Source organism: Marmota flaviventris, chromosome 5, assembly GCF_047511675.1.
Source record: "Marmota flaviventris isolate mMarFla1 chromosome 5, mMarFla1.hap1, whole genome shotgun sequence".
Lineage (NCBI taxonomy): Eukaryota > Metazoa > Chordata > Mammalia > Rodentia > Sciuridae > Marmota > Marmota flaviventris.
This window is the reverse complement of record NC_092502.1, coordinates 62,125,974-62,140,750: the sequence shown is the minus strand read 5'-3', so window position 1 is coordinate 62,140,750 and position 14,777 is coordinate 62,125,974. Positions and strand designations below refer to the sequence as shown.

The 14,777-nt window shown below is 48.0% G+C and overlaps 1 protein-coding gene across 2 annotated transcripts; it reads left to right on the top strand.

Moving 5' to 3' along the window:
* Positions 1-82: 82 nt before the first annotated feature.
* Positions 83-10,457, top strand: Pcyox1l (prenylcysteine oxidase 1 like). 2 transcript variants are annotated; one of them, XM_027949296.2, is made up of 6 exons: positions 83-209; positions 4,158-4,364; positions 5,598-5,772; positions 7,475-7,686; positions 8,918-9,058; positions 9,503-10,457. In XM_027949296.2, the coding sequence occupies exons 1-6, from the start codon at positions 122-124 to the stop codon at positions 10,162-10,164; spliced, it is 1,485 nt and encodes a 494-aa protein (XP_027805097.1). In that variant the 5' UTR covers positions 83-121; the 3' UTR covers positions 10,165-10,457. The 2 variants fall into 2 exon arrangements, with proteins under 2 accessions (XP_027805097.1, XP_027805096.1); XM_027949295.2 differs by lacking the exon at positions 83-209 and having other exon boundaries at positions 2,792-4,364.
* Positions 10,458-14,777: the final 4,320 nt, after the last annotated feature.

Here is a 14,777-nt window from a genome sequence, read left to right as displayed (position 1 = left end):
GCTGCTCGGCCAATGAGAGGCTAAGACCTGCCAGGCTGGAAGGCGGAACGGCCAGGCCGAGAGCCGAGCGCCAACCCGCGAGCGCCGGAGCTCCAGCGTGCTGCCCCGGTCGCCGCCCGCCATGGCCCGCGCTGCCCTGCTCCTCGCCAAGCTGTCCACACTCCTCGCCGCCGCCACTGCAGGCGGAGATGTCCCGCCCGGCAAAATCGGTGCGGGAAGAACGCGGTGGGGGCTATGTTGGGGACGGCTGGGCGGGAAAAGGGTTCGCAGCCGGCAGCAGCTGGCTGGGGGTAGGGGAGGGCAGCTGGGCAAGGGAGGAGACCTCAGGAGAGTAGCTGGGTGACGGAGAGGCGAGGGACTAGGACTGGGCGAAAAGGGGGACCGCAGTAAGGAAGGTTTCGATGGGGAGGGTGGGATGGGCATGTAAAGAGGGCACCTGGGACAGAAAAGAAGCGTGGGCAGGACTGGTCACTGATCTCGCCCGGAGGTGCAGGGTCACTGAGCTTCTGACATGTATGTGACTCTTGACTAGGCGTCCCTATGACAGAACAGGAACTGGATAGCATTCACAAAGGTCTATTCAGGGCTGTCTGTAGCAGGCATCGTGCTGTAGTTCCTGCTTGGACGAGAGACCTCACAATACGGGAAGTCTGTTCTAAGGTTGAGAAAGTACCGAGCACACAGAGGAAGGACTTCACCCTTCTTTGCCAGCTTGCCAGGGCTTCCTAGAAGTAACATCTAAGCCAAAACTTCCGGTCGATAGGAGACCTTTCCACGGAGACAGAACAGTAGATCGACTGGAGATAGATTTGCTAGATGAGAGAATGGGGATTCTTTTTTTTTTTTTTTCCCACGTTGTTGATGATCTAACCCAGGGACCCCAGCGCGCTAGACAAGTGCTCTACCGCAAAGCTACACCCCCAGCCCTATAGCAGTCATTTTTCTTTGTTTATTAGTTGTGCCGTTTCTGCAATATTTCATTTGAAACTGTCAAACACAGAGCAAAGTTGAAAGAATTTTACACTGATCATGCATATGCCCACTACCTAGATTTTGCTGCTCATTGCTACTCACTTTATCTCATACTTATCACATATTCTAGCCATCTGTGAATCCATCTTACATTTTTTTTTTATGAATTCCAGTTATTCAGAGCAGGACAAGTGCCATGCCAAGCTTCCCTTTAGCTTTCTTGATTTCTTCAGTCCTGTGACAGGAGCGTCTGTCCACCCTACCCAAAAGGAGAATGAGAGCTTCCCATCAGGATGACTTAATCCTTAGGCTCCAGCTGGATCCAATCTGAACTCCTCAGAGTGGAATCTGGACCCTTCAAGCCCACCTATAAATTTCCACACGCTGCCCCTCTCATGCTGTTCTCTGCAGATGGTGCAGTTCCTCTCATTGGTCCAACTAATTGTCCTCTCAGGTCCTAGTCCAAAGTTTTTTTTTTTGTTGTTGTTGTTTTCCCTTGTATCCCCACACTCTCTCAAGCGGAATGTATAGCTCCTTCCTCAGGATTCCCTGGAGCTCTTTTGTCACACTTTGGCACAGGTTGTGATAACTGATTGCATGGATGCTACCTGGGCTCCTGGGCACAGAAGCTCTATTTGGCTCATCTTCGATTCCCAGCACATCTTACTTTAGATCTAGATAGCTGTCAGTCATGGGTGTTCAGTGAGCTGGTCCACAGTGAAGTGATGTCTTCTGCTTCTCTACACCCCTTGTGTGCCTTCTAGGCTTTGAAATTTCAGTATCTCTAGAAACCATGGGTGGTTTACAAATGAAGAGGAGGAGAAAAGAGAAGTTAAAAAAATAAATAAAAGGGGGCATTCTTGGAACTGACTTTGGGAATACTGAGAAAGAGGAAGTGGCTATTTTTTCAACATGCAACAAATACTTTATGAACTCCACTACCTGTGAGGACCTAGGGACATGGTGACCCTGTTCTCTCTGGGTCCTTAAATAGACCATTTGAATATTGTGTGGCAAGGCTAGGCCAGGGGTAAGCAGACTGTGCTGCCTGTATACACAGAAGGAAGCCCTGAGTGCATTAGGAGGGTTAGGCAAGCCAAGCTAAAGATGATAGATGTGGGCCATAGAAGTCAGCAAGGTGCAGGGTCTCAGAGGATGCCTGACAAGAGGGGAGACTCAGGCAAAGGCCAGGCTCATGCCTGAGCCTTTGGGTAAGGACATGCACTGCACAGTGGAAGAAGGCTAGACAGACAAGGAGGTGGAGTACTGGGAGAGGAGGGCAGGGAGTAGAAAGGGAAGTGGAGGCTGATTATAAGAACATGGTGTTCTCTGAAGGTTACCTGCCATTTCTTTATTTTTGTGTGTGTGTATTTATTTATTTTGTACTGGGAATTGAACCCAGGGCACTTAACCACTGAGCCACGTCCCAGCCTCCCTTTCTCTCTCTCTCTCTCTCTCTCTCTATATATATATATATATATATATATATCTATATATATATATATATATATATATATATATATATCTATATATATATATATATATATATATATCTCTCTATATATATATCTCTATATCTCTCTCTCTCTCTCTCTCTCTCTCTATATATATATATATATATATATATATATATAGAGAGAGAGAGAGAGAGAGAGAAAGGGAGGCTGGGACGTGGCTCAGTGGTTAAGTGCCCTGGGTTCAGAGAGAGAGAGAGAGAGAGAGAGAGAGAGAGAGAGAGATAGATATCTGTATCTATCTATCTATCTATCTATATATATATATAGAGAGAGAGAGAGAGAGAGGGTGTTGCTAAGTTGCTTAGGGCCCCACTAAGTTGCTTAGGGCCCCACTAAGTTGCTGAGGCTGGCCTCAAACTTCAGATCCTCCTGCCTCAGCCTCCTGAGCCACTGGGATTACAGGCGTATGCCACCACACCCAGCTATGTGCCATTTCTTGATTAGAGATGTGGTCTTAGGATCCAACATAGGTCCAGTAAGGACAAATGATACCAGGTTTAGCTCACTTCCTTTTTGGATAGGGTTACTGGACTGTCAGGTGAGAAGAAAGCAGTATTTCCAATACATGGTGGGCACAGTCTTGGGTTAGGTGACAACCCAGTTCAATTGCTTCACGACTGGTCTACTCTTCTCAGACAGGACTATTTAATGATTAGTGTTTGTCTAGACAGTGGTTCCTGAGCACCTCTGAGCTCTGTCCAGTTTTTATCAGTGACTTAGATTACGATGCAAATGAACTTGGTTTGCAAATAACAGGAAGGCAGAGGAGGTGTAGTAAAGATGGTGAATGATAAGACCCAAAAGAGACCTCAACAAACAGTAACTATAATAAAGAGTGTCCATAGATAAGGAGCAGCCTGTCTTAGGGTACATTCCAATCTTGGCAAATACAAACATAGAAATGATTTACATGTCAGGTGGTAGGTTGGACTTAGACCAAGGGTTGGCAAACATTTTCCAGTAAAAGGCCAGAGAGCTTTGTGGTCCATTATAGTCTCCCTTGCAATTATTCAGCTCTGTCTAGCATGAAAACAACCAGACAATATATAAAAGAAAAGGCTGGGCACAGTGGCACACACTTATAGTCCCAGCACCTGGGAGGCTGACAGGGAAGAATCATTTGAGCCCACGAATCCAGGACCAGTCTAGGCAGCATAGCAAGAAAAAAAAAAAAAAGTGTGCCAATAAAACGTTATTTATAAAAACAATCACCTGCTTGGATTTAACCTGCAGGCTAGAGTCTGCCAAGCCCTAGATTCAAGAGTGATTTCCAGACATTGACCCTCCCAACAGAACTAGCCAGTAAATATTGTCACCAGTCTATACAGAAATAAGGAAAATAGGGACAATGTAATAAGTTAGGAGTAAGACTAAATTTATTCTCTTCAAACAACCCTCCTGAATTTGGAGATTCTTTCCTGCTCTTCTGCTGCTCAATTGTTTTTTCCTTTGTAACATGAGGGTATTAGAAGACTGCAGTTTTCAGCTCTGCTTGTTATTCAGACCTCTACTAAAAACTCAGGACTATGAATTTCCAGTTTGAAATGTTACAAGCCTGTGAGGTGCAGGTGCTGGGGAACCTCAGTGCAGGAGGATGCAGAGGTGTGACCCCAGGCCCTCACCCCTGTGCTCTGTCTGTCCTACCCCCACCCTCCCGCCTGCTGGCAGCGGTGGTTGGTGCTGGGATCGGGGGCTCTGCTGTGGCCCATTTCCTCCAGCAGCACTTTGGACCCCGAGTGCAGATCGACGTGTACGAGAAGGGAACTGTGGGTGGCCGCTTGGCCACCATCTCAGTCAACAAGCAGCACTACGAGAGCGGAGCAGCCTCCTTCCACTCCTTGAGCCTGCACATGCAGGACTTCGTCAAGCTACTGGGTAAGTGCCGGGTTCTGGGGCTTTAGCACCCCAGGGCTGGCAGCAGCCACCAGGCCCTTCCCAGACTGCGCAGACCTATGAGGCCCAATGGTCATATAGCCCAATCTCCTCATTTTACAGATGGAGCAGCTGAGACCAAAGAGGGGAAGGAACTTACCTGAGGTTACACAGTGAGTTAGTTTCAGAGCCGGGATTAGAACTCAGGTTTGACTCCCAGGCCAGTTTCTTTCCCTTTCAATTTGCTGCCTCTGAATTATTGTGATTCTATCAGCACCCACATGCTGGTACCTGCCAGCTATTTGGTACCTTTCTAGGTAATATGTAAGAATTACCTCACATCCTCCTTACCAGCCTGAGAGATGGGGGTTAGATCTTCCCCAAGGAAACTGAGGCTCCAGAGTTTTAAACTCACCAACTAAAAGCACACAGCTAATAAATCAGGAAGCTGGGATTCAAACCCAGCAGCATCTGTCCAAACCACAAATGTACTTATGTTTGACACAGAAATTCCACTTATCAGAAGTGAACCTACAGGTGGTTCCACAGGTGTGTGGAACACACATGAGCCGATTCATTATGGCATTGTTTGCACTAGCAAAGATTGAAAATGTCATCTCTGCCCACCCACTGGGACCTACTAATTCACAATAATGAAAACCTGATTGTGTAAGAACACAATTCAGTAGCCAGAATGGGAAGATCCTTTATACCCAGTTATAGAATAATCTCCAAGATATAATATGTTGTTAAGGTGCAGAACAGTGTGTATCATATGTGAGGTGGGGAAGGAATTAAATCATGGCTATCTGCATATTTCCAAATCCAGTGCTTTGTAGGTTGTAGAGCACTGGACAGCTTGAAGGAGCTATGGCTGTCTCCATGTTACCTTGGTGCCCAGGACCCATCTCAGCAAGCCCCGCGTCTCTCAGCCACTGGCACTCTGGGATGGTGTCTGTATTTTTCTTACATCTGAGTGGATTCCCATTTAAAAATATATAAAATGTTATATTCTTTTCCTAATTGACTAGGAAGGACAAACATTGTCCCAGTGTATTTGTGTGTAGTTTATAGACTCACAGCACAAAAGAACAAACCGTGGTGCTCCTGTTTGTTTTATTGGAACCAGGCTTTTGCATTAAGAAGGCCCTGAATTTAAGCTTAAGGCACTGCCAGGCCTCCCAGGGGAGGGGGAGTGCCTTTGAAGGGGACCTGAGGGGCTCCTGGTTTCTGCAGGGCTGAGGCACCGTCGTGAGGTGGTGGGCAGGAGCGCCATCTTCGGCGGAGAGCATTTCGTCCTGGAGGAGACTGACTGGTACCTGCTGAACCTCTTCCGCCTCTGGTGGCACTATGGCATCAGTTTCCTGAGACTGCAGATGTGGGTGGAGGAGGTCATGGAGAAATTCATGAGGTAGGGCTGGGCCAAGCTGTGGGGAGGGCTTTCCAGGGGACCAAGGTGAAGAGCTCAGAAAATTAGCAGCTCAGCAGCTCAGCCACAGTGAAAAGGGAAAGGTACTGGTGGATTTAAAGGCCCAGCATGATTCAGTGCAGGCTTTTAGCAAGCCCTCATCCTGAGGAGTGGCCTCTTGGGGCAGGGCTGGTGCCTCTGGCATTGTTACTTGAGCCCATATTCTTTCCTGCTGCTAAATCGATTGGAGCATGGATTGAAATTCAGTCACCTACAAGGACCAAAGTGGGATGTGCATAAGTGAAGCCACTGGTGGAAGACAGCATGGAACCACAGGAAGTGGGGGGTCCTGAAAAGCCAGGTCAGCAGAGGGAGGCAGTCAGCATGCTTCTGCAGTCCCCTGTGGTCAGTCATGGGAGGATGTCACCCCATGGGCTAAGTCTTCCAATTTTTCAGGAAGGAAGCTAGAAATCCAGAGTTATACATGAAGTCTCCCAGCTTTTCAATGTTTGCCACGAATTCATCTTGTAAGCCAAATTTAACAAATCTGCAGGCCATGTGCAGCCCAGGGCCACTCATTTGCAAAGTTTGCTATCCCTAGTTTTTCCATCTAGAACAAATACCTCTCTTCACCACTTCTCTCCTCCTTGGGCACCAGATCCTCCCCATCACCTTCAGATATGGAGGACAAGTGGTCTGTGTCCACTAAGTATACCATACACCAAACATCCACATAGAGTCCCCAAGGCCTCCTGCAGGCTCTCCCTGTTCCCTACCTCCTCCCCCTGCAGAGATCGTCCCTCCACCATCATCATCCCCCTCTTCAGTGTCAGATGCTCAAGCATGGCCACATGGCCCCCTTCCCTGCTCTCTGGCCCTCCCCCATCCTCTTCCATTCCATAACTACTTAGATATGGCATTTCTCCCTTATATTCTCCAGATGTCCCCCACAGTTTATGTCCTTGAGTCTCATTTTTTCTTTCTTATTCTTTTCTCTCTTGTTAATTTTATTTGAACTTACAATGTTGACTTCTCCCCATTATGGGAGATGACTTCGACCTGCCAGCTCTAGTTTCCCCTTCAATTACAGACCCACATTTCCATCTGCTCTGGACACCTTTATCTTTTGTCCTGTTAGCAACCCAACACAGCATGTTTACAAAGCAGCCCTAGAATGGGCAACATTTCAAAGGCCAGCTGGTCTAGAAATCCATAGGCAGATGTTTCCAGTCCGTGCTAGCCCTTGGGATTGGGTGAATGAGCCGAACCATGTGAGCTCGAGAGTTACTGGGAGCTCTGTTGGATGAAGACAAAGGAGAGGACAGTATTGACAGGAGGCTGCTGCCATCAGGTCCAACATGGTCTTAGAAGCCAGGGCAGAGTGGAAACTAGTGGGAGACCCCGCTCCACATCCAGGGATGTATCAGTGTGGACAGGTCATGGCCACTGCCTGCAGTCCCAGTGGGGTGGGGAAAGACTGTGGACTGAACTCAGGGGAATGGGATATAATTGTATTCAACAGAATCAGGCCCAGCACAGCCAGAAAATAGGCCAAAGGGAACATAATCAGCCTCCTTTCTCAACCCTCTGGATATAGAGGAGGAGGCAGATCCCTGGTGGGCCTTCTGGGTCCACAGGTACCCAGTGGCAGGTGATCAGCCAGAAAGCCTTTCTGCAGAGGACTGCAGCTCCTTGTGTCCCCTAGGATCTACAAGTACCAGGCCCATGGCTATGCCTTTTCGGGTGTTGAGGAGCTGCTCTACTCGCTAGGAGAGTCTGCCTTTGTCAACATGACCCAGCGCTCTGTGGCCGAGTCCCTGCTTCAGGTGGGCGTCACCCAGCGCTTTATCGACGATGTTGTCTCTGCAGTACTCCGGGCCAGCTATGGACAGTCAGCATCCATGCCCGCCTTTGCCGGTGAGTGTCCAGCCCCTCAGCCTGCCCATCCGCCCTCCCCCTGCCCATAGTGCCCAGATTGAGCTGTGGTCCCCATAAGAACCTTACATTTATCCAGCTCATTACCCTTGCCTTCGTACTTGGTTGCCCAATTCTTGTTTGATTCTGGCTCATTCCTCCAAGTTGGCAAGACGGTATTCACATCACTTTATAGAAGGTAAAAGCAAAACTAAGAGGCAGGTCCATTATGTATCCACCATTTCTGATTTCCTGATAATACCTTACAGATGTGTAAATATTAGAGCTGAGGTGATATTTTGCTGTTCACAGTTTTGTTTCAAGAAGTACCCTGTTGAGGCCTCTGTGCCCCTGGCTATTGAGCCATTAGTGCACCTAATCTTCCCAGCTCCTTACTGGGGTGGGTAGGCATGTACAAACCCGCCATCCTCCTGCTTGGACCCAAGAATAAAGAACATAGGCTTCACAAGGGCAGGATTCATGCCCTCTTTTGCTCACTGATACATCCCAGATACTTAGAACAGTGCCCGGACCATGCTAGGCACTTAGTGCACTTTTGTTGAATAAGTGAATAAATAGGTGTGGATTGGCAGGCACCTCCCATGAGCCCAGGATCCTGTTTCTCTTGCTTCTTCCCAGCCTTCGGGACCTGCCTCAGTGTCCCCTCACTATTTCTCTCTCAGTCTTCTAGTACCTCGTGCATATCCTTCATAGCATATTTGTATTGAGATGTAACTTACACATGATACAATTTACCCACTTTAAAATATACAATTCCATGGTTTTTAGTACAGCTATAGAGTTGTGCAACCATTACCATAATTTTAGGGCATTTCATCACTACAGAAGAAACCCCCTACCTTTGACAACCACAAATTTCTTGTTTTTCTGGATATGCTGATTTGGGGGCATTCTTTAGCAACAGAACTGTACACCCTGCAGTCTTTTGGAAATGGCTCTTTTTTTTTTTTTTTTTTTTTTTTTTGATGGTGCTGGGGATTGAACCCAGGTTCTTGTGCATGAGAGGCAAGCACTCTACCAACTGAGCTATATCCGCAGCCCTGGAAGTGGCTCTTTTATGTTCTCACTTCATAGCATTGTGAACTTGGCTGTATTATTTGTTTTTTATCTCCCTGTGCCCGTGGTTGGGAGGAGTCTTTCCCTGGCAGGGAGATCTAGGGAGAATAGTGCTAGCCTCTCTAGACTCACTCGCCACCCTTCTCATTTTGCCCAGGAGCCATGTCACTAGCCGGTGCCCAAGGCAGCCTGTGGTCAGTGGAAGGAGGCAACAAGCTGGTGTGTTCTGGTTTGCTGAAGCTCACCAAGGCCAATGTGATCCATGCCACAGTGACCTCTGTGACCCTGCACAGTACAGGTGAGTAAGAGGGCAGGAGGCATGGCCACACCATTCCTAGCCAGCTGCTACTCCTGCATCTCAACCCTGGGCTGTGTGCTCTGCTGGGGAGTACTCTTGAAAAAGCAGTGGGAAGCCCCATTGACGCTAGAGGGCGCTTTTGCCCTGATTCAAATGTCAGAGCCAGGAAGTTGAGTCTTCCATCAATCCAGCCTGTTCCTTTGACCAAGGAAGACTGACAGTCTTTACAGACTCTCTCAGACAGTCAGCAGCAGAACCAGAGAAGGAACTCGGGCCCCCCTGATTCCAAATCAAGTGCTCACCCTGCAACTGTACCAGTATGAAGAGAGATGGGACAGCCCCGCTCCCTCCTTTCCCATCTTAAGGTCTGGCCCCCAGATGGGAGATCAGTGGTTAGAAGACAAGGAAAAGTTGACTTTGGTGCTGTCTTCTCTTTCCTTCCAGAAGGAAAAGCCTTGTACCAGGTGGGGTACGAGAGTGAACTGGGCAGTGGATCCGACTTCTACGACATCGTGGTCATCGCCACCCCCCTGCACCTGGACAACAGCAGCAGCAACTTCACCTTTGAAGGCTTCAACCCACCCATTGATGATGTCCAGGGCTCCTTTCATCCCACTGTCGTCTCCTTGGTCCATGGCTACCTCAACTCTTCCTACTTCGGCTTCCCTGACCCAAAGCTTTTTCCCTTTGCTAACATCCTTACCACAGATTTCCCCAACTTCTTCTGCACTCTGGATAACATCTGCCCCGTCAACATCTCCTCTAGCTTCCGGAGGAAGCAGCCTCAGGAGGCAGCTGTTTGGCGAGTTCAATCTCCCAAGCCCCTCTTTCGGACCCAGCTGAAGACCCTCTTCCGTTCCTATTACTCAGTCCAGACAGCTGAGTGGCAAGCGCACCCCCTCTATGGCTCCCGCACCACCCTCCCAAGGTTCGCACTCCATGACCAACTCTTCTACCTCAACGCCCTGGAGTGGGCAGCCAGCTCTGTGGAGGTGATGGCTGTAGCTGCAAAGAATGTGGCCTTGCTAGCTTACAACCGCTGGTACCAGGACCTGGACAAGATTGACCAGAAGGATTTAATGCACAAGGTCAAGACTGAGCTGTGAGGACCTCAGGGAGAGCCCAGGAACTTCTGCACCACAGTGAAGATGGTCACACCCCACGGCAGCCCAGGACCAACAGCCACATTCCCTGACAAGCTGCTCTTTTGACCCCTAATGTATTTTTTCCCTCCAGTGTGGGTCCAGGTGATCCACCGCCTGCCTATCTATCTTAAGGACCTTTACAGTGGTTGCGTGTTTTGAGGGAGAGGATAACAAAAGGGAAGGGAATTCAAGCCAGTGTACTTGTCTTATTTATTTATTATTTTTTAAGGAGAAATAAAAAATCATCTTCTCAAGCTGCTTCTAACTTGGTTTTCTAGCTAGGAACCAGGATGACTATGGAATGTAAGGCAGAAAACTCTTGAGTATGAATTTTTTTAATTCCACTACCTAGTCCCAAAATGTACAATCAATTGAGGCAACCTACAGTAAAACATTTACAACCCAGTAGTTACTGGAGAATAGAAGGGAAGATCAGAAAACCTAAGAAATTATAATAGCTCCTGTTTGCTCTGGGCTTGATGGATGGGAAGTACCTAGTTCAGAATTTTCTTAGATACCATCTCCAAGCCTCTCAACAACACTGCACATTTTAGGAGATGGCTGTTAGGACATGAAGAAGAGATGTTTACCCCAGCACTGCCACTGGTATAGCTCTGAGCTTCCTGGCAACCAGTGGGAAAAGAAACAAACTAAGCTACAGGAAGAGGGAAGCTTTTCCTTGGTATCTGTAGGAACTGAGCATTCTGATTTTTATGCAAGGGTTCAAGGGTATTATGACATCTGCTTGCAAAGAAGAGAAGTCCTCAGATGGTGGAGGGCAGATATTCCTCACTCCCAAACCTTCATCTCAGCAGAGGAAAAGAAGGTTATAGGACAGAGTTGTTCAGAGATTAATCTGGTACTTTCCCCTCTAACTTCAGAGGTCAGGACAATTGTGCTTTGCCTTTTCTACAAATCAGTAGAGTTTTGTGTGGTTTTTTGTTTGTTGTTGTTGTTTTGGTTTGGTTTTTGGTTTTTTGGTGTGGCGGGGGTGGGGGAGAGACTGGGGATTGAACCCAGAGGCACTCAACCACTGAGCCACATCCCCAGCCTTTTTAAAATATTTTATTTAGAGACAGGGTCTCACTAAATTGCTTAGGGCCTGGCTAAGTTGCTGAGACTGGCTTTGAACTCGTGATCTTCCTACCTCAGTCTCCTGAGCCACTGGGATTATAGGCATGTGCCACCATGCCTGGGTTTCTTGCTTTTTTGAGAAAGTAAAATCTTCTTTATTCTCTTTGGATCAGTGTCTTTCTGTAAAAGGAAGAGAATGTAGGAATGGAGCCCTAGGCACCCTGCAAGCATGGTCCATGGGCCAACCACCACATCTGAATCTCCTGGAGAAGGGAAGGGAGCTTGGCAAGGTGTCCCACCCAGACTTGCTAAACCAGGCTTCAGGGAGAAGCCTGGGTGCCCAAAGGAAATATCTCTGCCAAATGATGCTATGTTAATACTGTGGCTTTCCTAACAGAAACAGTCCCCAGAGGTCATCCAGCTAACTTTCCTCTCTTTGCAGAAACGAAGATAAAAGCCCAAAGTGAGAAAGTAACTTGTCATGGTCTCCTTGGACACAGAACAACTCAAATCTGAACTTTGTCCTGTTAATTGAGTTCAACATGGGGCAAAATACCATTCCAGATGAGGTGCCCAAACTGGCTGTGAGGTTGTTTCCACTATGTTCAGGATGGTGGTAATGGCAGTGAAAGAGATGGAGCCTTTAAAGTAAAAGTGGCATTCATTCATTGCTTATTACAGACATCATGACACCTCACTAAGAAGGCTTTGGTTGAAGTAGTAAATACTGAACTCAAACTCTGAAGCAATAAAGATGGTATTGGGTATGACTTGAATGGCAGGCACACAGAACTGCTATCCCCAGCCCTGTTACTTCTCTCACAGCCCAAGATGGCTGCTGGCAGCTCCCCAGGTGAAAAGTTCTTTTTCTACAACCACTAAACCCAATTCCAGGCTCTGGGCCAGTTGGACCACCCCTGAACCAATTCCTGTGGCCAGGGGAGTGCCACATGCTGATTGGCTTAGGACCTAGATACCAGACCATTCATTGTGACACAGGAGATTAAATTAAGCTGAATCTGAATGTTTATTATCCGAGTGTTTGGGTTTGAGGGAGGAAGAGAGCCACAATGTCAGCCACATGCTGACATCTTGAGTCCAGTGATATGGCATCTTTTTGTTTTGTTTTGGTAACGGAGATTGAATTCAGGGGTACTCAACCACTGGGCCACATCCCCAGCCCTATTTTGTGTTTTACTTAGAGACAGGGTCTCACTGAGTTGCTTAGCACCTCAATGTTGCTGAGGCTGGCTTTGAACTTGCGATTCTTCTGTCTCAGCCTCCCAAGCCGCTGAGATTACAGGCATGCAAACACCGTGCCCGGCTGACATGGCATTTTGTGATGGCCTTTGCTTGAAAAGAAGATGGCGTAAACTGTCATGATGTAATTGATAACTGGTATCGGGCCAGAGGAAACACAAAACATATCCCTAATAATCACCCTTCCCTTGTGTCCCTAGGGAAGTACGTGCACAGACAATACAAATGGGGACAGTTACATGTGATCCTCAGTCCTCAGCTGGGGCTTTGGCTGCCTGCCCAAGCACGACTGCAGTGGAACTGGCTGTCCTTCAGAAATCTCCTTCACCTGAGAGGCAGGACCAGACAATTCAGAACCTAAGTCAGCCAAAATACCCACGCTGCCTGCTTCCCCAAGCCCAGGCCTGAAAGTTGGATCTCCTATCTCCCTTCCTTGCATACAAGGAAGAAAAGACAGATTCCAGAAAGGGGAACAAGAACCAACAACAAGTCTTTGTCCCAGGGCACCCCACCATCAGCAGCAGCCTTCTCATACCAGAATAGAAGCCCCCAAAGGCCCACAGACTCCTGGGGGAAAAAATAGAGCATTTGTAGAGAGCCCTCATCCTCAGTAGTCTCTGGTGTGTGTAGTGTACTTTGCATTTAAAACCCTGCACAAGAACTCCCCCTCCTAGAGCTGGTGACCTAAGCAACATTTCAGCACTCTGTGGGAAGCAAGGGACCACTGTACTGTGTGAAGGGTAGAATTGGGGGGGTGCAAGTAGAGAGGTAAGGGACACCTTTGTGTTCCAACCATCACCAACCATCACCAAGAAGCCCTTGAGGGAGCTAGCTGCAGATCTTGGGCTCCCCCTGGAGGCCTCTATGCATTAATTCTCCAAGCGCTGCACCCCTATTGTGCTCTGGGCACTGTGGAGTTGGGGAGCGTGTTGGAGGTGCAACATTGAACAGGCAAGTGAATTGCCCACCTCATGGAGCGGAAGTTTCTCACTAGCAAGTGGAGAAACAGGAAGCACATTTTAGACTCAGTCCAATGAAAGTTCTGGAGTGCCTGGTGGATCTAGTTCTCTGAGTTCCCTACTGCTGCCTTTAAACCAGGAACTGGTTTTAAAGCTCATGATGCCAGACTTCTAAGTTGCAGAATGGGAAAAAAAAAAAAACCTGGAAATCCCTAAATCCCATCCATTCATTCACGGATGAGGAACCAGAAGCCCCCAAACATGTAAAGGTTATCATCCATGTATAACGGGCATTTTTGAGCATCTCCATATTTCTGATGCTCTAGTGGAGGATAGGTCCTCACCAGGAAAAAGGGACTTCCTTCCCAAATCCCTATATCCCTAGGCTACCTTGGTCTCCCAGGACTAAAAAGCAACCCCGCTGGAGCTCAGCTCTTCCCACACCCTCACCCTACCCCCAAAAGGCCTTGGAATCTTGTGCCTTTCATGTGGGGCTGAAGTCTTAAGACCTGGAATACACAGGACTGGGAGTGGGGCATAGGACCAGGGATGAAGCTCAGTGATAGAGTAATGCTTTAGCATGCGTGAGGCCCTGGGTCCGAACACCAGTAGGAAGAAGGAGGAGGAGGAGGAGGAAAGAAAAGAAAAAAAAAAGAGCCATCTATGGGGGCCTTAGAGTCAAGCAACCCCAAGGAAGGAGACAAGTCTGCTGAAGGGATCGGCTCAGCTGGCACATGAAATCTATTTTCCATGTGTCTGGAACCAGGCCTAAGCTTCCTGGAGTAATTTTAACCAGTATCCACTCTAGAACAATACCAAAAAAGGTAAGTTACTTACCACCCCAGACAGACACATACCTAACCATTTGGTTTTTCATGAGTTCGACCCTTGAAAACACTCAGTACTGGGGCTACTTTAAGCAGTAAAGCTAGGAAGCCAAGGACAGGATTCCTACAGAGGCTGTTGGTCTTTACACTGAAGTTAATTCTAAAGTGCTAACTCTTCTTACCCTCAGAAAATAGCTCAAGCCCCTCAGCTGTCTCTGAGGGAGAGTATTTTTAGACACTTGGACAGCTGAGTTGGGATTTGCTGCAGGGGTTAGAGGGCCAGGGGGAGGATTGAATTGCTAGGGGCTAAAGGGGGAAACATGGGGTTAGCTGGAGGGGCAAGAGCCAGCATGGGCAAGGAGGGCCATGCCACCTTTTTTGATCAGTAAAGTGTCTTGATAAAAGCCAGGGGTTCCCAAAGTGTGTTCCCAGACCAGAGGCAGCAGCAGCACCT